The sequence below is a fragment of the Cyprinus carpio genome, chromosome B5 (genome assembly GCF_018340385.1).
Source record: "Cyprinus carpio isolate SPL01 chromosome B5, ASM1834038v1, whole genome shotgun sequence".
Taxonomy (NCBI): Eukaryota; Metazoa; Chordata; class Actinopteri; order Cypriniformes; family Cyprinidae; genus Cyprinus; species Cyprinus carpio.
This window is the reverse complement of record NC_056601.1, coordinates 23,433,525-23,457,679: the sequence shown is the minus strand read 5'-3', so window position 1 is coordinate 23,457,679 and position 24,155 is coordinate 23,433,525. Positions and strand designations below refer to the sequence as shown.

At 35.7% G+C, this 24,155-nt stretch overlaps 1 protein-coding gene across 1 annotated transcript in view; it reads right to left on the bottom strand.

Annotated features, from left to right (window-relative positions):
* Positions 1–24,155, bottom strand: part of man2a1 (mannosidase, alpha, class 2A, member 1) — a 59,563-nt gene that overhangs the window by 31,444 nt on the left and 3,964 nt on the right. The window contains exons 3-9 of the mRNA XM_042724978.1: positions 22,278–22,422; positions 13,948–14,119; positions 9,482–9,609; positions 7,148–7,321; positions 1,300–1,486; positions 925–1,102; positions 602–813 (exon numbers count right to left, since the gene is read on the bottom strand). Coding sequence (XP_042580912.1) covers positions 602–813; positions 925–1,102; positions 1,300–1,486; positions 7,148–7,321; positions 9,482–9,609; positions 13,948–14,119; positions 22,278–22,422 — 1,196 coding nt within the window. The remainder of the gene's footprint in view (positions 1–601; positions 814–924; positions 1,103–1,299; positions 1,487–7,147; positions 7,322–9,481; positions 9,610–13,947; positions 14,120–22,277; positions 22,423–24,155) is intronic.

Genomic DNA, 24,155 nt, shown 5'->3' with positions numbered 1-24,155 from the left:
AACTTTTATCAGGTAAAATATAAAGTCTTTTTCTGATGACCAAACAGAAAATATTTGGGTCTCTAAACTCTGAATATTTAGAGAAAAAAGTGTTCAGACTTTGAAAAAGCTGAGTTTCCAGAACATGTCATTTGTTTATACAATATGAATTGCAAATTTTATTGCACATATTACCATGGCATTTGGGTTCATAATTAACTTTATGGTAATTTTGAACTCATGGTCTCAAATGCAAATCAAGTCCAGACATATGGAAATGGTATTTTTTATTGTTTCAACTTTTGGACATTGAGACCCATACCAAAAAAGTTTATGCAGTGCATTTCAAATTTCGTTCTTCACATTTTCTCGTTGGTGCAATGAATGACGTTTTTGGTGCTACAGAGAGCAATAAAAGAAATCCTCTGTGCTTCCTATAAACTTTAACAGATCATTTTGTGATGTCACTGATCTTCTCTTTCATAGACTGTTTCAGCAATGAGTATCAAACTTTTGTTCAGCTGCACACATCAAAATTTAATAACTCAGTTTTATGTATTTGCTGAAGCCAATTTTTACCTCCAATGTCACTGTAGAGATTCATGTAGTGCATTTGGCTCACCTGAGGTGGGATTCCAGCACTCTGTCCAGGCGTTTGTAGAACGGCCGTGAGGTGAAGTATCCGCTCCAGTAGTGATCGTCTCGATCTGCGTAAGTGAAAAAGTCTCCACTTAGCACAGGCAAAGCCAATTGGCCGACATTCATGCCAACCGGATCCATGCCAGTGCTTTTACGCAAGGCCTCGAAATAATCTGAAATAGTTCCAAATTGGGCCTGCAAAGAGAAACAAAAGAAATACATAAGAAAAAAAAGAAACAATTTTACCAAGACTTCAAAGTGTGGCCAACTAAACAAAACACTGAAGTCTGTCTAAGGATACCACACCTGGACATGAAGCTCAGGGTGAGAATTCATGTAGTCAAAGAGTTTCTGGTAGTTTTCAAACTGTTGGTCCCATTCAACAGCTTCAGTGTAACGGAAATCATCTCCAAGTGGTGCCAGCAGCACATTGGTCCGAAAAAGTTTGGATTTCTTCCTGTACTGGTCCAATAGCGTCTGAGCTCTACACATGGAGAGAATAAACTAAGTGGAGGGAAATCTAAAACTAATCAGAATTGAGGGAACACAGATCCACAAACACTGACACAAAACCGTAACTTATTGAAACAGACAGACCTTTTTAAGACATAGTTAGAAACAATCATTGTTATTTCTAGGTGGGTAGTTCCTAATGTCTGTGACTGGTGTGTATGGCTGTACCTCTCCTGTACGTTGTTATCTGTGATAGCCTGAGGAGGAATTCTCCATGGACAGCTGATTCTTCCTCCCGGCAGCCTTTTAAAGTCAAACTGGCAGCAGATTTTTGGGTCAGGACCACATGTATGGGGAACATCGTAGCTGTAGAATGGCATCATGTGACACAAAATATCTGAACTTGAGTCCTGATCTGTTGAAATCAAAAACAAATGCAAAGTTACTAGTCTTGTGTGGCCACGTTGGTGAAATTTCACCTAAATTTCACGAACAAAAAAAGCTACACTGTCTACTGGTAATAGTGCAGTGATAGATGAGGCACAGACTATGCAGAAATCAGGCAGCTCTCAGTCGGTCAACATTGCAAATTTACAATTTCAATTCTGCACCTAAAGACTAATATATTTCTATTTAACAGTTAGTATTGCTATTATGCAAGTGATGTCACCAAGCCCTTTCATTTTGGGGCCTTTTATGTAAATAAGTTCACAACACCCACTTTCCCTGCTACAACTAATTGCTTAGGTGCTAGGGCTGGGCGATATGGCAAAAAAAAAAATCCCAGATTTTTTCACCAAAAATCCGATTTACGATTTAAATCGATTTTTTTTGCCCCCCCCTTTTTTGCCCCCCCCCCCCCTACAATATTCAAATGACAAAGAAATTGTTCAAAACACATTTTAATATAATTCATTATTTATTATTTACCAGTCAAATTTATAACTGAGAAGATGATTTTTTTTTAAATTTTATTTAATACTAGCCCATCATGCATCTAATCATCCACTCGGCGTTAAGAACTGTTAAAATTAAAATTGGCAACTATGCAGTGAGTCATTTTTTTTCTTATATAAATTATTTGTTAATATTGCAGACACTGTCTAAATTTGTCTACACTGGACGCGAGGGTTGTCGGCTGCGCCCCGCTGTGCTAAAAGTCTGTCTAAACTTGACCTCACACTACAGTTGCAAATCATCTGAACGTAGTGTCAGAACATTTTGTCATAAATAGAACGAGCATCAGTTTACTGATGGGGATCGTGTCGCATCACGCCGCGTCCAGTTTAGACAACATCAATGGGTTCTATTTTCTTTTGTCGGATCGCACCACTCATGCCCGGTGTAGACATTGCATGCGTTTTTAAATGGGTTATGTTACAGCCCTGCTTGTTTTTAATTTTTTTATTAAATATCTGTATTGACTGTATGATCATATCATCGTATTATTTACTGCCATGCAAGCCACAAAAGTAAAGCTTGGTGAGCCGTGCAATGAGCATTGCTGCAGGTTGCTTTTTGGCGGATATGCTGTGCTTGTGCTGCCGCGGTCTTGTTCATTTTGTAGGGCAAAACATCTCTCTCACTCGGTAGCGGAGTATGTGAGTGGAGTGGAGCGTCAACTATTTCCCTCCGCGTTCCGAGCATTTAATAATCACTCCACGCTCACTGATACCAGAAACACCGCTCCGCCTTCGCTCCGTATTTAAAGTATTTCAGTATGTTTGAAATGTTATGTTAACATATGTTAGCCTATATTAAAATAAAAAGTAAATAAAATAACAGTAGAGTTTCAAAGTGGCTTAGGCTATTGTGTGCAAACTTTTGTTTCCTACCACATGCCAAACTAATAACACTGTCAGCATTAAAAGGTATAATTGCTGCTTTCTGCTGTGCAAATTTTGTTTGTAATGAAAATAGCAGTTCATTTTCGTCAGTTATTTTATCTACAGATCGATGCATTTCTTACAGATTTCGAAATCAGATAAAGATGAAGTATTGTAAGATTACATTTGTTTGAATGCATTATTGCGAAAGCGATTGCGTGTGAATGTGCTGTATCTGTTTAAATCATGCTTTAACCCAGAAATATTCAGTAAAAAAGAAAAGATAAACTCCTTGAGAACTAGCCTATAACTTCCCGCTCGGTTATTGCCGTCATTATAATCTTCTGATTTGAGAGATTCATCTGTATCAAGCTATAGCTAAATATGTTTAACATGTGAATTATTGCTAAATGTCCAGTTATATTACGGGCCGTTGGCATGAATTGTACTCGTGATGGAGCGGTGCTGGAGTGCTCTTGGAGCGAGTGAAAACCACGACGCTCTGACTTTTAAAAAACCTGCGCCTCGCTCCAGTCAAAATCACACCGCTCTACTCCGCGCTCCGGTGAAACATACTTTGCTCGGCAGCATGTCTTTATGGCAAACGCACGGAGGAGGGTTGAGCCCAATCGGAACAACGGGAGCCCTGAGTGGAGCGTCGGTGGATGTTAAAAAGAAAACCGATTTTCATTCAAACAAACCGATGTAAACTACACATTCGAGTTAATCGATAAAATCGATTTATCGCCCAGCCCTAAGGGGTGCTATTATGCTTTTTCACTTTTTCAACTTTAGTTAGTCTGTAATGTTGCTGTTTGAGCATAAAAAAAGATCTGCAAAGTTACAAAGCTCAAAGTCTAATTCAAAAGGAGATATTTTATTGAACAGAAATCACTTTTCAAAAACTACTAACGAATGACTCGTTTGGACTACAACACATATTTTCCGGGATTTGTGATATCACAAAGATCGACGAATGGGACGAGACCTGGTTGAGCTGCACTAGAGAAGGCAACGAGTGTTATCACTATGTCGGAGACACGCTAGCTTTCTGAAGGCAGATGAACTTGTGTTTACAATCATCCAGGTTTAAATCGCGCTCAAATTGATTTGATTTTGCCGCAATATTTACACTGAACCTCGCAGCAGGCAGCTATGGTAAGGGGCATGACATTTCCCAACCAGGCACCGAGTGCTGTCAATCACAACACATACTGGCCCAGCTAACCAATCACAACACAGACTGGCCCAGCTAACCAATCACAGCACATTTCGTATTTAAGAAGGCCGGCCTTCATTTGATTTAGTTTGTATTCCAGCCGTTCATGCCAGACTGGGGAGAGAGGTGTTGTAATAATGTAAAATATGTGAAAAATATATGTTTTTCAAACAACCTAGTATGAGAGCCTGTTCTAGTACACCCCCAAAACAAAATCAAGACTTTGTAAAAGAGCATAATAGGACCCCTTTAAAGATGGATCAATTCTATTTTTCCCTGTTACTCGCTGAAAACGTTTCGTTTGCACATAATTCAGAGTGCGATTTTGACAAACAACTACGAGTCCATTCAGTTTCAGGGCTTTAAATCATGAAGTGATCCACTAATGTCAAAATCAAATCATAATTTATTTGCAATAAAAATATTCAATTACCCATTCAGCACAGCATGTGCTCCAGAGTGACCTTCATAAAAGCTGTGCGAATAAATAATGCAAGATTTTCCTTTAAACAAGGGACCAGATGTGAAGCACAGAGTAGTCTGGCTGTCTGTTTAATGGTGATATATGGAATTTCATTGAGTAGAAAGCTAATTCAGCCTGGCATAGAGTGCACGCTGTCGCAGCCAAATGAACTGTAATCATATTTGTTCAGCACCAGCTACAGGCAGAGATCTAAGTTCGGAGTCCATTTTTCCAGGGTTTTTTAACACTAGGTCTGGGAAAAAAACAGCATATCCCAAACAGATGCATGACACTGAACAGACAGACAACGGAAAACAATAGATGAGATGTGGGACGACATTCCCTATGACTTCTCTTTATGTTGCCGCTCTGAGAAAAGCTGGCTCCAATTCAGCCCTTCATTTCCCTCAGCATTTTTCATTCAAATCATTAGAGAATAAGTACCAATGAAGCAACATATATCTGCTCCCAAAAACCCAGACTTTTAGAGGTCAGTTCTCCTCAAATTCACAGATGTGAAAAAAGAGAGTAACCACAGGTGTAATTTAGGCACTTACGGATTGAGAAACTTTGCCCTACATAGTAAGAGATTTGGACAGTTAAAGGTTGTAGGGCTTAGTGTATTTCTAAATGCACAAAGGCTGATGCTAATTAGGTTATACTTCACATGAAATATTTACACATTTTACCTCACTAATAAACACTTTCATAATTCAAAACTAACTAAAATAAATGCTTTAAACTGCTTTTCAAACGCCTCATGTTTTAAATATTTTTAATTGTTTTATTTATTTTAATAATCATTTTAATATTTAACATATAGCCTACTGGCTGAATTCATAAAAATAAAAAATAAAAAGCTGGTAGTTCAGCAGTGCAGCAATAAGCAAATGTACTAAGTTATTAGGTAAGCTTCTGTAATACAACTTTGTTTCTTTCATCTCCTTCATTAGAATAACAAAGCAAACACATTTACATTATAATGAGACCAAAAATAACAGTTACAACAGTTTTAACCTTTAAATCCTTTGTATTTGTAACTGCTTATTTTTAGGTTTTAAGAAGTTCATAATAATTTATATGATTTTTATGAAACCACAGAAGAAATGCCATTTACAGACTTGTGAAGTGTGGTCTGGACTGAAAGGTTTTGCAGCAGTGCCAAGAGTATTTTTAAAATCATTCTTATGAGAAGTTCTGGTTGGAAACAACTCTACAACATGGCTGCCATTGTATTAATTTGTTCTTTTCTTTTTGCATTTGAATTTCTATTAATGACTTTATTATTAATGTATGCATTGGTGGTGCTTCATAACCAAAAAGTGTCCAAATGCATCAATCTGAACACCATGTATTGTTTTATTATTTCAAATCTATTCATAAATTTTCAGTGCATTTATTTTGGTTTGAACTTTGTGCTTTGTACTTAGTTTGTACTTTGTTTTCTAATGCAACAACATTCGTTGCACATCTGTGTCTAAATTTTACACTCTGCATGGTTTTTTCCTTGTAACAGCTCAAAAAAAAATGTTTTTTTTTCTTTTTCATAATACAAAATTTGGCATTAGGTGTTGAGCTGAACACTACTGACGTGTAGCTACATGTAGGATGTTACCAAACAATAATTATCAAGCCATAAATGATGAAATGCTGAGGAAAGAGTCTAGGGTGTGTGATGCACGGTCACTGCACCATTATTATCATTAATTTAACCAAGCCCCCAGTGTGGTTTCTGACCTCCTGAGGAGTCTGAGGAACTCAAGCAATCTAAAGCTATCTAGTTTTCATGATTAAAAAGCATGCTGGACAAGCAATATCAACCCATCGCAGACCCACAACATAGCTTCAAGCGCATTTAGTTGAGGGTGACCATCGCAGTTCCTGTCAAAATCTCAGTTTGTGTGATTATCTTTCAGGGTGAGGGTCTGAATGACCTCCAGTGATGGAGATGTATCTGGAACGGGAGATGAGTTTTTCCTAGGCACAGGCTTTGTTAGGTCTGTTACCAACTGCTACAGGGCCAACAGCTGCAGATGCTTCATGGAAAACTGGATTTATATCACTTCGACCTCTATTTCTAAATCATGAGGCTAAATGTAGCGAGCACCCCCACCTCCCCAGGTTTTAATCAACGTAATCGGTAAATAAAAGATGGGAAGTGTGTATGGCACCACTGAGCAGCTCATGTGATTACAACAGAGATTTCCAATCAAATGTGTGAGGCCACTCTGACACACAGTCAGTTTTGAGACTTAAAATGACTCAAAATGATTCTGCAAAACATCTCCATTCGTGTTCTATGGAAGAAGAAAATGGGGTTGTATGGGGTTGGAGTGACATGGTGGTGACTTTCATTTTTCATTTTGCTTTCCCCTAACACTGATTTTGCCACTTGAGTCAAACTGAAATGTCAGATATTTTATTGTAAGAGACCTATATTCATATGCATCATATTTACTAGTTTAAAGTTCCACAGAAAATCATCATAAACATTAAAGCACTGCATAAAAGCATAGTCATTTTCTATAACTTTATCCTCAATTTCCTACATCAAGATCAGCTGCTCACCCCAGTTCTGTCTCCAGAAGAACTCCAGGGTCTTCTGAGAGGCAAAGTGTTTCTTCACTGAGTAGTGTACTCTCTGGATCAGCATGTTAGATAGACCTGCTTGTCTCAGCAGGTAAGCCTGGGTAGGAGTGTGACCGAATGGATCCACAGCCCAGCCAGTCTTGGGTTTCACTCCTAACAAAAAGGGGAGGAATAAGAACCACAATATTATGTACTAACCATACTATAACTGTGTAGTACTAGAAGTGCTTTCCACCATTACATGTACTTAAAACATAACAGAACTCAAAAATGTTCACAGAAGTTTTAGTATATAAAAATATAAATTATATGTATTAATACAGCTGACTATTATTTGCATTACTGATGCATATAAATAAAAAAGAGTCAAAATAACATGCTTGTGTTCATTCACTAAAAACAATGTAAAACATTATTTAACTGATTATTTAAGATTCAAACTGTTTAACTTGATTGTATTTTACTGTATTGACTAAAAGCCGTCAGAACAGTTATATATATATATATATATATATATATATATATATATATATATTATATATATATATATATATATATATATATATATATATATATATTAAGATAAACTCAAAAAAAATTTAAATTTAAGATAAACTCCCATTTAAAGGTTTAGGGTCAGTAAGTTTTATCTTTTCTTTTTTCTTTTTTGTTGAAAGAAATTAATACTTTTATATCAGCAAAGATGCGTAAATATGATCAAACAGTGACAGTGAAGACATTTATAATGTTACAAAAGATTTCTATTCAAAATGAATTGTTGTTTTGAACTTTTTATTTATCAAAAAACCCTGAAAAAAAAAATATCACTTTTAAATTTTAATAATATTTCTGTTTTCACTGTATTTTTCATCAAATAAATGCAGCCTTGGTAAGCATACAAGACTTCTCTCAAAAACATTTAAAAGAAAATCATAATTACTTAAAACTTTTGGCCGGTAGTGCATTTTAAATTGTAATAATATTTCACAAAATTATCACATGTATTTTTTATCAGATAAATCCATTCTTGGTGAGTATAAATATAAGTAGTCTATTCTTTTTCTATTCTATCGGTTTTCTTTTTATTTATTATATTTAAAAACCCCTTGTTACATGTACTGCATTTAAGCTAACTGAGACTTGTTATAGCACTTGTATATCATTGCTCTTTTGTTGATTTTGGTTGCTTCCATTGTCTTCATTTGTAAGTCGCTTTGGATAAAAGTGACTGTTAAACAACTAAATGTAAATGTATAAGAGACATCATTCAAACATATAAAAACTCTCACTGACCCCAGTCTTCTTAACGGAAATGTATGTGTAGAATTCTTTGCCTATAGCACCAATCCCTTGTCACATTTTTACAAACAGCCAAGGTCCCATTTTTAGTGTGGATAAAGAAAAACTGGGAATGTATTCAGCAGAGCAATTACAACAGCTCAGAATGTAAAGGGAGGCAATTCTCAGAAGGAACTCATGGAACAGAGTGAACACAGGGGACGCAGGTAATCTTGAAGGTCACATGTTCTCTGAAGACAGCCGTGTCTATATTCATGAGCACCCGAGCATCACAAACCTGAACACAGCTGCACATAGTTTTCCTCAATGTAATACTGGGTGCATGGCATCATCAGCAAAACAAGTGTTGTTTGAAAGCCAAAGACTCACTGTAGTATCAGTCTCTCCAATCAATCTAGATTTCAGAAGCGGTCCACAGACAGCTGAGATATCAGGAGAGCAGATGGTAGAGTGGATGTGTAGTAATGAGAGCCAGGGCTCTGCTCCATGTTTTAATACACTAATAATGAACACTGAAAAAAAATCTCTCGGAGGTCTTTGAGTCAATATAGGAAGCATAAATATGTAAAAGAGCTAAAATTCCTTACAGTATTGCAGTTAAGAGGTTTAACATTCTGGGTTTCACAACCCACATCTTGAGCTGAGGCTGATTCAGAATTTAAATGGGTCTCAAACAAGATATTATTACCCAGTTTAACATAGGACCGCCCACAGTACCTTCAAACTGGAAAGTTCTTTCTCGATCTAGCAAGTTCTAAACTAATTGACTGGCTTTATATAACATCTGTATCAGTCCGCCTGGAAACAAATCTATTTTTCCACACCACTGTTTTTTTTTTATACCGGTATATTATATATATTATGCAGTTGAAGCATACTTGATGCATTTTTGCTGTTTCTGTGACTTTTAGATTTGAAGTGGAGATATCGACCACTTTGTTGTTGTTAACTTTAAAGAAACTGAATGAATCATAAAGGGGAAATAATCGGGTGAGATGCAATAGATTTACATACCCAAATTTCTCTCCAACCACTGGTGACCTTCAACTAACTGATCTATCAATGCAAAGTAGTGAGTGTTGGCTTCGTCAGGCATCACCCAGCCTCCTGTAGCCACTTCGAGCTGACCGCTCTCTATCAGCCTGCGTTAGAGAAAAAAAGACAGTGAATGAAAGAGAGAGAAAAAGAGAACCTACCTACAGTCAACATGAAACTCATTCACAACTCATTGTACTTCTGTGATGTGTTTTTTTTTAAATAGAAAAAAAAAAACCCAGATATTTCACAAGAAAATAAAGTAAGGTGGGACTTGATTGGATCAATTAAAGTTTTTGTTAAAAACAACCGATATTCCTACAGAGCCTTTTCTTTGAAAGGCCATAAGAAATGTAGGTATGGTGGCCATACTTAAGAATTCGCACCCACTACTTTTTAGTTTGTGGTATTGGCAGGGTGATTTTTCTGATTTTATCGAATCATTAGAATGTAATGTTTTTTTTTTTTTTTTAATTGAGCAATCACAGTTTTAAATAAAAATATTAGCAAACATAACAATTAGACATGTTGACAATACACTGATAGCCTGACGTCACACCTGGTCAAACACGTCCGTCAAGTACGTTTACATAGAAAAAAACAATGGCAAAGCAGCATAAGGAATGCAAAAACCTGTAAAGAACTACTACTGTATGTTTGATATTTCTTGTTTGCATGAGGATGACAGGCTGAAAGGTGCTGGTATATTTATTTATTAATTTATTTATGCTTTTACAAAATATGTAATGTTAATAATAGTCTGCTACTGGTGTTTCACTTTCAGTCAATTTAAATTTAAATGGCCTTGACTTTTTGAGTTAACCTCCAAAACTGCTTTAGAAAAAGCACAGAGGAAGATTTTTTCAGCACTCCATGGAGCACTTATCACCCCATTCCTACTGCATTCCAACTACATTGCAACCTCTGCCCTAATGAGCTTCCTCCTGACGATGGGCATGATCTCTTCCCATCATGCCTGGGTGTTCAGCATCTACAGGAAGCATTTATGGACCCGTGGCCGTATTGTAATTTGCTTCCTATGTCGAAGAGACAGTTGTGTTTAGCGGAAATTGACAATAACCAGAATGCTAGAATTTTGCAAGCAGATCTGACTTTGCAGCAGAAAGCTCAAAAGCACTGCACCTCAGCAACTGCTGGTGATCCTCGGGCTAAGAAAAAAGAGTGTTAAGTCAAGTCAAGTCACCTTTATTTATATAGCGCTTTTAACAATACAGATTGTGTCAAAGCAACTTTACAGTATTAAGTCGGAAAATAGTGTGTCAATAATGCAAAATGACAATAGTAAACACTCAATTTTCAGTTTATTTTCAGTTCATCATTGAATTCAGTGATGTCATCATCCAGCTCAGTTCAGTTTAAATAGTATCTGTGCAATCAAGTCGATGATATCGCTGGATATTAAGCTTAACTAAGCAAAGCCAGAGGCAACAGCGGCAATTTGCGGCAAAAATCCATCGGTGACAGAATGGAGAAAAATCCTTGGGAGAAACCAGCCTCAGTCGGGGGGCCAGTTCTCCCCTGGCCAGACGAAACCAACAGTTCAATTCCAGGCTGCAGCAAAGTCACATTGTGCAGAGGACTCAACTGGTTCCTGTGTAGTCATTTTGCTGGACACCTGTTGTCAAAGAAAGTTGCTTGCCTTTCTTGAGACATACTGTCTTTAACTGAAAATTGAGTGTTTACTATTATCCTTTATTAAATTGTCCACTATTTTCCTATTTTATACTGTAAAGCTGCTTTGACACAATCTGTATTGTTAAAGGCACTATATAAATAAAGGTGACTTGACTTGACATGCTGGAGAAGTATATCTTTTTGCAAAACCTCCAACCTGAAGACTCAGTTCTTACTGCTTCTGTGGCTTCCACGGAGGATCCTCACTCACATTCGTCTAGTGAAGAGCCTACCTATTTGCCCTATACTCCTCATAGAGGTGCTTCAAGGTGGGGCACTGAGCTGCAGGGCTTATATTCCCTCAGATCAGCTCACATCACTACGTGACATCCTTGGTATGTTTTTTTGACCTATCTACTGAAATAGCACCATTTCTTGTAGTCATCCATTACATACATAACCAGTGTTTTGTTTCATGCAGATGTTTTATGTAATATAGTTTCACAAAGATAAAGACAGACTTGTTTAAGTTAATTCAGTTTTTGCTTCAAATAAACAGGCTTATAAACTTTTCAATAGTAGGAGAAAACACAACATATCTTTGGTTGCTGATGTCAAATGCTCGTTCAAACGAGTCATATTGTAAAATCTAGGTTGCATGAAATGCATTCATCTATCCAAGTTTTTAATTGTAATATATTTTAATGTTTGAATTTAAGGCAATTTTTGGGTCACTTGTCCAATGTAAAATCTGGGTCCTTGAGGAAAACCAGATGTGAACCACTTATTCACGAGTGGATGAGTCAGACTGGTTAGTCTATTCACATCTGGAACATTAATGTTTTATTTTTTTTTACTTACAGTAAAACCAGGAATGTATAAAATATATAAAGCATATACAATCCATTTTTATGTCTTTAAACTAAGATAAGCAAAGCTTTGAAGAGTACAGAGGAGCTGCTAATATTTCACCACAGTAACATCATCGACAGCTTTTCTTCAGGGTTTTTATTACAAAGCACTTTCTTCACCTATGCAGCTTTACACACAGTAACTAAATTTTTTTTAATCTTAAGATTTATTGAGTTTTGCCACTGCAAACTAATTAGTTTCTTGAACCAACAGCAGACACCTTAGAGTTCTCCAGGCCTGATTGCCAGTCAGCAGCTTTTCTCTGTAATGCTGAATATTTCAGCTGCGAATTGTATAGAGTGGCCCTCTGGAGGCCAGTAATAAGAGCGGCGGTAGCAAAACCAAGAGCACTAGCTCAGCACGTAACTGACAGAAACTTTCGAAATTACTTTGAAAAATGGTCTGTTATTCTAGAATCAATCACTGGCTACAAAAATGAGCCAATGGGCAGCAATGATTAGACCCTTCATTAAAGTCGATGTGAAATCAAAAACCACCCTATTCACTTTCTTTGTACTTGGGTTTATTGTGTACGATTTATCAATGCATGTTATTCGAAATTTTTGAACAAATGTAATAACTTTACTCAGATAAACCCAGTAAAATGGATTATGAAATCATTTTATGTTGACTTTGACCCTACTGTGAACTTTTTTCCATCATCTAAGACATACTTGGTTCATTTTACACCATAGCAGCAATTTAGACCATGATATATACGTTTACCCCTTTTAGAAAGAGAAATTTGAGGCTAAATGCTTCCTATATCATGTTAAATGTTGAGAGGGCATGAAATTGAGGTTCAGGTGAGGTTAGACCAATCTGAAAATATGTTGACATGCTCTTTGACTAATGAATGAAATATCTGAAAATTCTCATTTCCAATGCTGAGAATTAAATATATATATATATGCCAGCATAGATTTGAATTTATGGACTTATCTGCAGTTCCCATTTTCCGTAACGCACTAAGCAGACTCCAGAGCTCAGACATCTTGATTTATTCTGAAGATACACCTCAATGTATGTGGCAGTAAAAGAAATTCAATCATTATGCTAGACCTTGATTTGGCTGATAAAAAATGAAATAAAACCTGCTCAGGCCTGCCAAAAATCTTGATTTAGAGTCAGCCAAGGCCATCTTGGAAATAAACGGGTGGAGGGGGGGCTGGGGGGTGTTGTAAATGTTCAAAAAGAATAGAGCTTGTTTGCTTCAAACTCTTTCTGTGCATCAAATCAATAGTGAACAAATATTGGCGTTGGATTTTTCATTTGGCTTCAGCCTTCACCTCAGGCCATTTTGAAAGATGTTCTAATTGGAATTCAAACCCACAGCAGAAATGTTTATTACATTTCCACATGGCATTTGTATCTTTTCCCAAGGCTAGCTAAACAGTCAACACAACCAATTCTGTATATTTGACATGCATTTATAGCCCATCCTCTCTTGTGGCAGGGTTGACCTTGTAATCATATGTTAATATGTACTGATGACATCTTTAAACGAATAACATTGATTAACTATAGCTTATTGGGAAAACATGGACGCAATGTTCAAAGAGAAGCGAATGGTTATGAAAATAAATACATACTACAAACTACATTTCCTGTCATTATCACTATTAAAATTGTATGTTTGTATCAAAACAATATCTCAGCTTAATTTTGTTGTCGTTTTATTTTTGTGCATAAACCGTCACCTGAGAGCTAGGCAATAAAGTACAAACTTTGAGCTTAATTAAAATGGGACCAAAAGCACAATGGAGTGCTCCTCCACTCCTCAACATCTCCCAGTCTTGCTTACACCAGACCTGTGTGTGAACGTTGCAATTAATGAATCCATAAATTACACCGACGCATGAGGATATATGGATTTCAGCAGCAGTGAAAAGCCTCACCTCCTGACAGCATCTCGTTTCTGCTCATCAATGTTGTCCCACCATTTGGAAAAATATGAGATCTCGGACCATATCATTTTTCGCCGACTGTCTTCATGTAATTTCACCACCATGTTGTTGAGAATGTGTTGCGTCTGGTCTCTATAGTAGTCATCGAATGTCTTCAGCCAGCCTGAGCAGAACAACACACAAACTTGTTAAACTTTGACTTGACATTAAAAATGGTTTCAAAAATGAAAATTCTGTCATCATTAATGTACTCTCATGTTATTCCAAACCATTCTTTCTTCTGTGGAACACCAAAAGAGATGTTTAACAGAATGTTCAAGCTGATAAATGCGGATCAGGAATAGCGGTAGTCACAATTTACTTTCAATCTATGGAAAAGAGCAGCCTGGATATTCTGCTAAATAGCTCATTTTGTGCTCAATGCAAGAAGGTAGTAGTAAATTATACCTTTAAAAGGGTGTGAAACAAAAAAGCATTATGGTATCAGCATGTTTTTGGGTATGGTATACTAATGCAATCAAAATTATTCAACCCCCCCAGAGTCTATAACAATTTCCAATGTAAGCTTTTTTTGAAGATTTTATAACATCGACAACAGTTAAGTGGCATATTGCAACTATCCCAAAGTATACATCCAAGCTTGGTTCAGGAATTAGTCATAAAATGTTTTTGAGTGGCCAGTTCAGTTTTTAGATTTAAATCTCATTAAAAACATTGGACACAATTCTTGCTATCAACAAACCATTAACTATGACTTTTGCCTCAATAAACTCCTAATTTGCTGCTCATTAATAGTTAGTTAGGCATTTGTTAAGTGAAGGTATTGGGTAGGACAAGGGATGTAGAATATGGTAATGCAGAATATGTGCTTTAGAAGTACTAACAGCCAATACGTTAATAATATGTGTTCTAATAAGCAACTAGTTAATAATGAAAATTGGTCACTATAGTAATGTGTTACCAAAATATTTGCTGAGATTTGAAGAAAGCAGTGGAAAAATGTCAGCACAAAAAGACAACAATTATTGGAGGTAACAAAAAGTAAAAGATTATCTACAAAATGTAACTTTTGGGTGTTTGATAAATTTGTACATGAATGTGTACTGATCCCTTGGTGTAACTGTTTTTATCAAATGTTGTTCAAGGCAACAGAATGTCTTGCAATTCAAGGGGGAGTGAATAATTTTGATTGCAACTGTAGTTTGTTTTAGGTAAGTAACATAAAAATAACACCGTACATTAATATATTTTTGTATAACCAAACATTACTGTTCAAAACTTAAGAGTCAGAAGGTAAAAGAACTTCATTTTAAGAATCTTGAAGACAAATTACAGCATCTAACAAAACAACACAATTAGTCAGGATGCTTAGATTCTGAGGCAAATTAAAGTTATGAAAAATAAGATGGATGTGATATATAAGGAGGAGAAGATTAAAGAGGCACTTGAGTTGTATTATAAATGTCTATATTCTCAAAAGACAACAGGTGCATTGATTAAAATGTTTTTAAATTCTCTTGACATTCCTTCTATTGGACAGAAACAAAATAATCTCTTAAAAGAAAATTACACAGGAAGAATTTAATAGAGCTTTAAATAATCTTACAAATAACAAAATTCCTGGTAATGATGGTTTACCATCAAGGCATTTAGAAAAGAGATTTCACCCATTTTTAACTCATCATTATTTCTCTTGGAGAAAAGCAAACATCTGAGTTATGCCTCAAGAGGACAAGGATAAAGCCCTATTTAGTTCATTTAGACCTGTATCAGTTTTGAATGTAATTGTAAACTACAAATTGTTAGCCTCTATTTCAGCAAAAAGGCTTCAGTCCTTTCTACAGATTTATTAAAGTTAGATCAAAAATAATTTATTAGAGGACAACAGACTCAGGATTAGAGAAATTCTTCATGTAATTCAACAAACTAAAAAAAGATTATGTTAATGCATCTTTAGTAAGCCTGGACACAGAAAAAGCATTTGATTGTGTGAATTAGGAATAGTTATTTCAGGCTCTACTTGCAGTATTTGAAGCCAGTGACTAGCATTAAAATAAATGCTTTCCTTAACAAAAAATATATAAAAGTATAAAGTGGAACATGATATGGGTGACATGACATTCATTTGAACAACCAAATTCAGATTTTGAATTGGGTGGCACACAATTCAAATCAACCTGGATGGATAGGTTTAAATAATTTGTTTAAATAGTTTCTTTAAGGAATTTCCTCCATTTGCACAATTATAAAGGATGGCAATACTGAAAGCTTTCAAACTTTCAAAGACAAGTTTGGCCTTGTAAACCAAGACCTATTTCAATACATGAAAGAGAAAGGATAATGCTCAGATTAATCAAATCACACAAATTATTATACAGGGATACAAGAAAGTTACAAAAATTATAGTATCCAAATTATATAAAGCGATAAATAATTATTGAGGACATTCAACAGAATATATGAAAATGGGAAAAAGAAGTAGGCATCACCTTGACACTGGACAAACGGAATAAAATATGTACTACCCCACATACCTCAACAAGCTCAAAAATGTGCCGTGAGTTCTTTTTGAAGAACCTGACAGGATTGTTTATCACACCGTGACTTACAAACTGGTGCTCCCCACCCATGTTGGAAGAACAGTGGGCTAGAGAAGGCACATCATGCACATAGACAGAATTTTGGCAATGTCCAAAGATGAATAGTTTTTGGGAGGTCATATGGTCTACTATTAATAGTATTTTTTCTCTCTGTTTTCCTAAGCCATTCTGTGTTCAATATTTGGGGGAAATTCCAGATAAGGTTGAAAAGAATAACAGATGCTTGTTTAAGATATTACGGGTATAAAGTTGCACAAAGAGGATACATCTACTGTATTAGAAAGAAAGAATGGTTTCAAATACTAACAAATGTCCAAGAAATGCAAAGACTCATATTTGTACTATAACTGCAAAAACAAATATTTGACAAACAAATAGAGAAAGCTGAATAGATGAATCTGTTTAAAAGATTACATAAGTGTATAATGATTTAATGTACTGCTGAACTGACTGATCGAATATACATAATGTGTTATTTTTTTTTACATGTTTTGTTTTTCTGTAAATTTCTCTTCTTTTAACAAAAACCTTTTAAAAATATGTTAAAAAAAAAACCTGTAAATCAAAGTAAACTAGCATTATCACATTATACAATTCCAGTACCATAGTACCGCGTTTTAGTAGAAAACAAAAAAACGTGGCATGTCTGGTTTTACAGGAAGCAGGAAGAACTGTGTTATGTTTTAACTATTGGCATACCGGTACATAGCAATAAGGGGTTTACATTCATCTAACACACCAGTTCTTCATGTGTGAGGATTGGAATAGTATATCACTGCTGAAAGGGCCCTCACACCCGGGCTCACCGCCACTGGTGGGCAATATGCATAGGAGGAAAATGTCAAAGTCATTTATATGTGCCAAACTTCCTACTGCCAGCTGGTGGCGCTATGACTGTAACTGAATGTTAGCATGTAGATGTCTTCAGACTAGGACTTTTATCAAATCTGTGAAATTTGGTGAAGATTGAACATGGTATGTTTGAGTAAGTGTAAAACATGAAATGTGCTGTTGCCAACAGGTGGCGCTATAAATGATATCTGAAAATCAGCATGTTAATGTTTTTTAATGTTTTAGGGCAGGGGTCTTTTGAAGATTATGTGGATTTTAAGGGGTTTTTTCATTTTTTTTATGTTATTCTATTTTATTATATTAGTTGATGCGAGTTGATTTATTCTTAGTGCGTGCACTAAATCGCTCTGTCTTGCGGCGAAACATTGTTAGCACTTAGCTTAGCCCAGTTCATTCAATAGGGGCCAAGCAGAGAAGTACCTCCACGTTTTCCCTATTTAAATACAGTTACTCGAGTAGTGTAACTCGACCTAGGACGGTGACACAAAACAAAACGTTGCGGAATACCATAGCAAGTGCTCTGGAGCACTTTGACTTGGCGCAGTAATATCTTCACTCATGAAAAGTCCTCTCACCGGCCCCCGCTCCCCACGTGAAGATATTACTGCGCCAAGTCAAAGTGCTCCAGAGCACTTGCTATGGTATTCCGCCATACAATATAGTTATCCATTTTACACGCTTAGAAAAGCTCAACGTTTTGTTTTGTGTCACCGTCCTAGGTTTACACTACTCGAGTAACTGTATTTAAATAGGGAAAACGTGGAGGTGTTTGGTAGCTTCTCTGCTTGGCCCCTATTGAATGAACTGGGCTAAGCTAAGTGCTGACAAAGTTTCGCCGCAAGACAGAGCGATTTAGTGCATGCACTGAGACGAAAGAGGTATGCATCAACTCGTATTAGTTAAGGGAATAACATAGTTTAATATGAAAAAAAACGGTGGAGTATCCCTTTAAGGGCAGATCAGACATTGCATGTTTAAGTCATTTCCTGTTGCCAGCAGGTGGTGCTATAATTATAACTGAATATTGGCCTTTAGATGTGTCCAGGCCAGGACTCTTATAAAAGGTGTGAAGTTTGGGGCAGATTGGGCATTGTATGCATGAGTTACAACAATTTCCTGTTTGATGGCGTTAATAGCATACTATAGCACTAAGCATGTTTCTAACATGTTTAGCACACAATGGCATATTATACTGCTTACAGAGTTAAACATGACACTAGGTGGCACTATGACTATAACTTAATATGGGTATGGGTATTTGTTTATGACAGAACCCCTATGAAACATGTCAAGTTTGGGGCAGATTGGACATTGCTTATCAGAGTTACAGCAACTTCCTGTTTCATGGCAAAACATCAAAATTTGTCAAGCCGCCAGGGACACACCCTTTGACGAAAAACTCAAGATCTTCACAGTTTAATGTCACAGTGGCTTTTATGTGTTATTGTGTAGTTTAATGAACATTTTGTCATTATTGTTGAATCACTGATTAACACTGTTAACACTGTTATTTACTTGGCAGTCTATGGGACAGTCTCAAGCCTACCGGTTTTCATCCAAAATATCTTAAATTGTGTTCCGAAGACGAACGAAGCTTTTACGGGTTTGGAACGACATGGGGGTAAGTGATTATTGACAAAATTTTCATTTTGCGGTGGAGTAACCCTTTAAGATAACTCTTACAAAATTTGAAGATGATCCAATTAAAACTGTAGGAGGAGTTTGTCAAAGTACGAGGCCTGGAAATGGCAAAAACTGCACAAACATCGTACAGGAAATTAAAAATAACTGACTTCCTGTTGGGTTTTGGATTTTGTACCAAGAGACTTTTTTTGTAGGTATTGGTGTGTTACTGATTTTTGCACATGTTCTTAAAACGTAGCTCGAGGCGCACTCCGTTGAATGTATACAGGTGGCGTTACTGAGCCATTTTGCCACACCCACTTCTGAAACCCATATCAGATGTACATTTTCGCCATTTCTGACGCATGTGCAGTTTCATGAGTTTTGGAGCATGTTTAGGTCCTCAAAAATGTGATTCACTTTGGAGAAGAAGAAATGGAGCAATTCCAATAGGGTCCTCCTCACACCATCGGTGCTCGGTCCTAAATATATAGTATAACTATTGTAAGTGTATATTTTTACAGTAGTAATTCCTGGTGTCACCTTATTGTTTTTCAAATTTAAAAGCTCAGGTTGACTAGCAATACAAGTTTACAATTTTAAATGAACTTGGCAAATATTAGAAGTCAAGTGTGTAATTTCTGCGCCTCAATTAGCACCAAATGAAACTCCAAACAAAAAGAGGTTTTGCAAACACTCCCACAGTCTTCTACTATTTATATACAGTCAACAAACTTACAACCTGCAAACAGACACTCCCACTTTCATAATAATTACATATATTTGAATCCCACATGAAAACTAATCCTAATAAGTATAAAGATATACTGACAGCTGTCTAAACACATTAAACTGGTGTGGAAGTATTCTAACATCAAAAAACATTTAAGGTGACCATAACTGACAGTTGCTACACATCCTTTACCGTAAAACATCACATTACGACATTTAACAGGAAAAACAACAACATGACCTTCAAAGAACCAGTTTTCCAACTAAAAGTCAGTGGTGGTTTATCCTGAGGGGACTAACTTGCTGCTCGCTATCTAAACACTAATAAACACAGTAAATTACAGTATATGATAAATGTGAATTCAAAGTTAATTATGAATTAAATGTAGGTCTGTTCATGCACACTTTTTGATGAACAACATTTTGACGAAAAATAACAATGAAACCAGAGTGAAAAGTGAAAGAAATGTTGACACAGAACAAAAACAGGACAGATCAGGTTACCACACACACAAATGAAGTCAAACAACAAACGTGTGTGAGAAGAGTGCATGTTAATTCACCTGGCAACGTTTGCACAACTGAAATGGGTTCATGTTGGAACATTAGTTATCCATCAACAGTCTAGTCACACTTGAGCGAGTAATTTGAATTGTATAGCCTTTATTTATTTACATTTTTGTTGATTTAAGTAATATTTTAAATATTTTAAATATTTAGTTTAGCATATGTTTTTAGCATCTTGTGCCATGCGTATTGTATTTTTCAAGCTTAAAGAGTCTTGTAAGCCCCTATTTTTTTTTGTGCTGCATTAAGCTGAACACAGAAACAACTTATGTAAAAACCTGCTAAAAATCACATTTTCCTTTTGAGTATGGATAACCAACCATATATATATTATCCATACTCAAAAGGAAAATGTGATTTTTAGCAGGTTTTTACACAAGTTGTTTCTGTGTATATATATTACTGTTTAATGTTCACACTATAAATATATCAAAATACACTGAAATTACAAAATAGACAAAATGTTTATCACAGAAGAGGCATATATTTCTTGAAATACTAATATTTAATAATACTTAACATTTCCTGTAAACGCAGACAGCATAGATATGATTTCAGATTTATTTGTAATTATAAAAACATTAATCAGATTAAAAAGAGATAAATCTAGTAACAAAATCCTACCATCAAAGTAAGAGAACATCAGGTAATATCTGTCATATTAAAATAATTTTTGGTGAGTTAAAATACTGACTGCTGTGTATCTGACAAAGATTTCCTTTTTGTCCTTTCTCATATGTAATGTAAAATATGAGGTGCACACTTGGTAATTCACACTGAAGGGTCAAGTAATAAAGCTCCTGTTTTTGTAGAATGCTATTTCATTATTAGCTCTTTTGCCCTGAGTGAGATGACTGCGGAAAGGTACATCAACTGTCATCTATCACAGATATTGAAATATCCTGGAAAAAACACAAACGGCAAGTCTATTCAGTTAGCTGGTTTAAAGAAATATTCAGAGTTCAATAAAAGTTCAGCTATAAACAGCACTTGTCCATCACCACAGGAAGTAATCTCTGCTACCCCTAACTATTTGTAAGTTAAAACTCACAGTTTTAGTAAGGCACTTTATAATGGACAAAATACAGACAATTCTTAAAGTATAACCATGTAAATACTAGACATGTGTGTAAAATTATATTGTATTTTTGAACTTTGTTGTCATGGCGACTTTCTCACAATAAGCACAAGGATAACTGAAAAGGACCTGATGTAACTATGACCCCGTTTACACCTGGTATTAGTATCGCTCTCAGGTGATCCGACCAGAAGTGGTCAAACAGGGCGCAAAATCTTTCCTTACACCAAAACCAACTAAGGAGAAAGTCAGAAGTGCAAGTGGCCACGTGATTATTTCTGTGCGCTCTTTTTGGATGTTGTCTCGTCTAGCTAGTCGTGATCAGATCACAGACAGATCTTAATTCACAGTGCAAATCAAAGACAAAGCTCAAACAGCAACTCTTGCAATTAAAAAGATGTTAATCGTAGACTAAAAGAAATATAGATGTAAAACAAGATCCTACAATTAAAAATCAGTAATGCATGTACTAATAAACCAAATTTGCTTGAGTTTTAATTAGACTGATTGAGAAAGAACTTCCTTCCTACTGTAGGCTACATCAGTTTTACACAGAACAAATATACTCCCATAAGACTATAACTATTCCTAGCTCAAAAATGTTTATTTAGTCAGACTCAAACATAGACTGTTTTTAGTCTATTTAAACTATAGCTATAGTTAAACTATAGATGGCTACTTTGTGCGCGGGTCATTACTCATCTAGTCAATTACTCACGTACATCGCTGGATTTAATCTAGGTCTGCAAGTGATCAAATTTCAGCCATTAGTCACAAATGTTTGTACATACATCAAACAAACACTTGATAAACGGTGATTCTCACTGACTACAAACACAAGACTATGGTCGACAAACATTAGCACTCACCAGGGTCATTATGTGAATGGGGCACAACAAAGACTTGGAGTGGCTCATTGTCCCATTCGTTGTCCTGATAAGAGATATCAAAGCCTTGTTTCCATACTCCACCATCAGGGTTATCAAAGCTGAGTAAATCATAAACATCCAGCATCTGAAAGAAACCAGAAAAAAAAAACATCATTTTATTGAACTATTACAGACATACTTCCATTAAATTCCTATTTTGGTGACTAAGTGCAGAAGTCAGTTCATAATACAACATGTGTACATAAAAATATATTGGTTATGAAAGTGAAAATCATTTTGTGGAGTTACTTAAAGGCTAGGCAGGAGGAAGTATTGATGAAAATTCACTGACAATTAGTTTAATGATAACAAGAGCCTCCTCATGGCTTCTCTGTGATGAAACTCATTCAAGCATCAATTAATTCAAAAGATGACAAAAACCATTATTTGTTTGTATTGGCTAAATTTAGTTAAATCCAGATGGCACTCCTAAAACGTGGTTCTAGCTCATTTCAGCTGTCGGTTTTCTGAAACAAACAAAAAATAAATGATATTCTCTTAAGCATTTCCTGCATGTAAACTCGAAGTTGTTTATTTGGACAGGAATTCAATTGAATTATTGACATACACAACACAACCCTGGTGTTTGTCAAAAAACAGAAGGTAATTCAGCAGGGATTGTTTTCTCAAGTGACGGGTGGAAAAGCAGCAATATTTCTAGGTTGGATAGCAATATAAATCATAGACTTGCACCTGTAAATGCTGATATTACATCACGTCCCCATGTGAAACAAATAAAGGCAGAAAAGGGCTAAGGAAAAAGGCAAGCCATAGACAAACACACATGCAAATATATGCAAAAATTAGTCTGCTAGCGTGACACAATTCACGCGCTGAAATATTTCTCAACCTCCACAGAACAGCCAGTCGGTCTCCAGAAAACAAGTCTCGCTGGCATTGATCTATCCGTGTTTACAGTAACATTGTTCAGGAAAGGAAATTTACTTTAAAAAAAAGTGTATTTTGTGTTTTATAATATAGAAAAATATTTTTTAGGTGTGTATGTGTTTTTTTTTTCTCTCTTTTTCTGTGGTGTGACCCAAATGCTTATGGAATGATGAATGTCTTCCTGATTTAATACAGTATAACAACATACAAAATACATGCAACAGCTGTGAACATATTTGAACCCTTCAGTTAAAGTATGCTAGTGTGGCTCACTTGTGTACGTCTTACAAAAATATGATGATATTGAGGTTTTAGTTTAGAGGAAGTATTGATATCGACTCTCTTTTCCGCCATGAATTAACTGCCATCTGAATGCATGTGTTCTATCACACAGGGCTGTTCGATTATGACAAAAATCATAATCACGATTATTTTGGTCAAAATTGTAATCATGATTATTTAACACAATCATGAGTGGGCCAAATGACCAAATGTCACAATTCTCAATACCACAGCAGAATCCTAGGGTAAATAATATTAGTAAAACATAAAAAAAGTCTTCAAAATTATTGAAAATAGCTAAGCTGTCTGTAATAAAAAAGCAAAGGACAAATTCAATAGAATAAAAAAAATACTAATAAAACAAACTTCTTTAAGGTTGTTGTTTTTTCTAATGCAAGTCTACAGTATTCAGTCTACACAGAAATTGAATAATCTAATGTAAATAAAACAGCATAGTCTTCACTGTAAGAATTAAACTTCATTTGTTTCTTATTAAAGCTACAAAAGTTCTTCAGACAAGAGCAGTGAGTGATTTTTTTCTTTGTCTTTTGTTGTTTGATTAATATTAAGCACACAGTTGCAGCAGGAAAATAGACCGCTGTCACTTTAAGAGCCGCACAGATCTAATTTATTACATAACTGATGAGG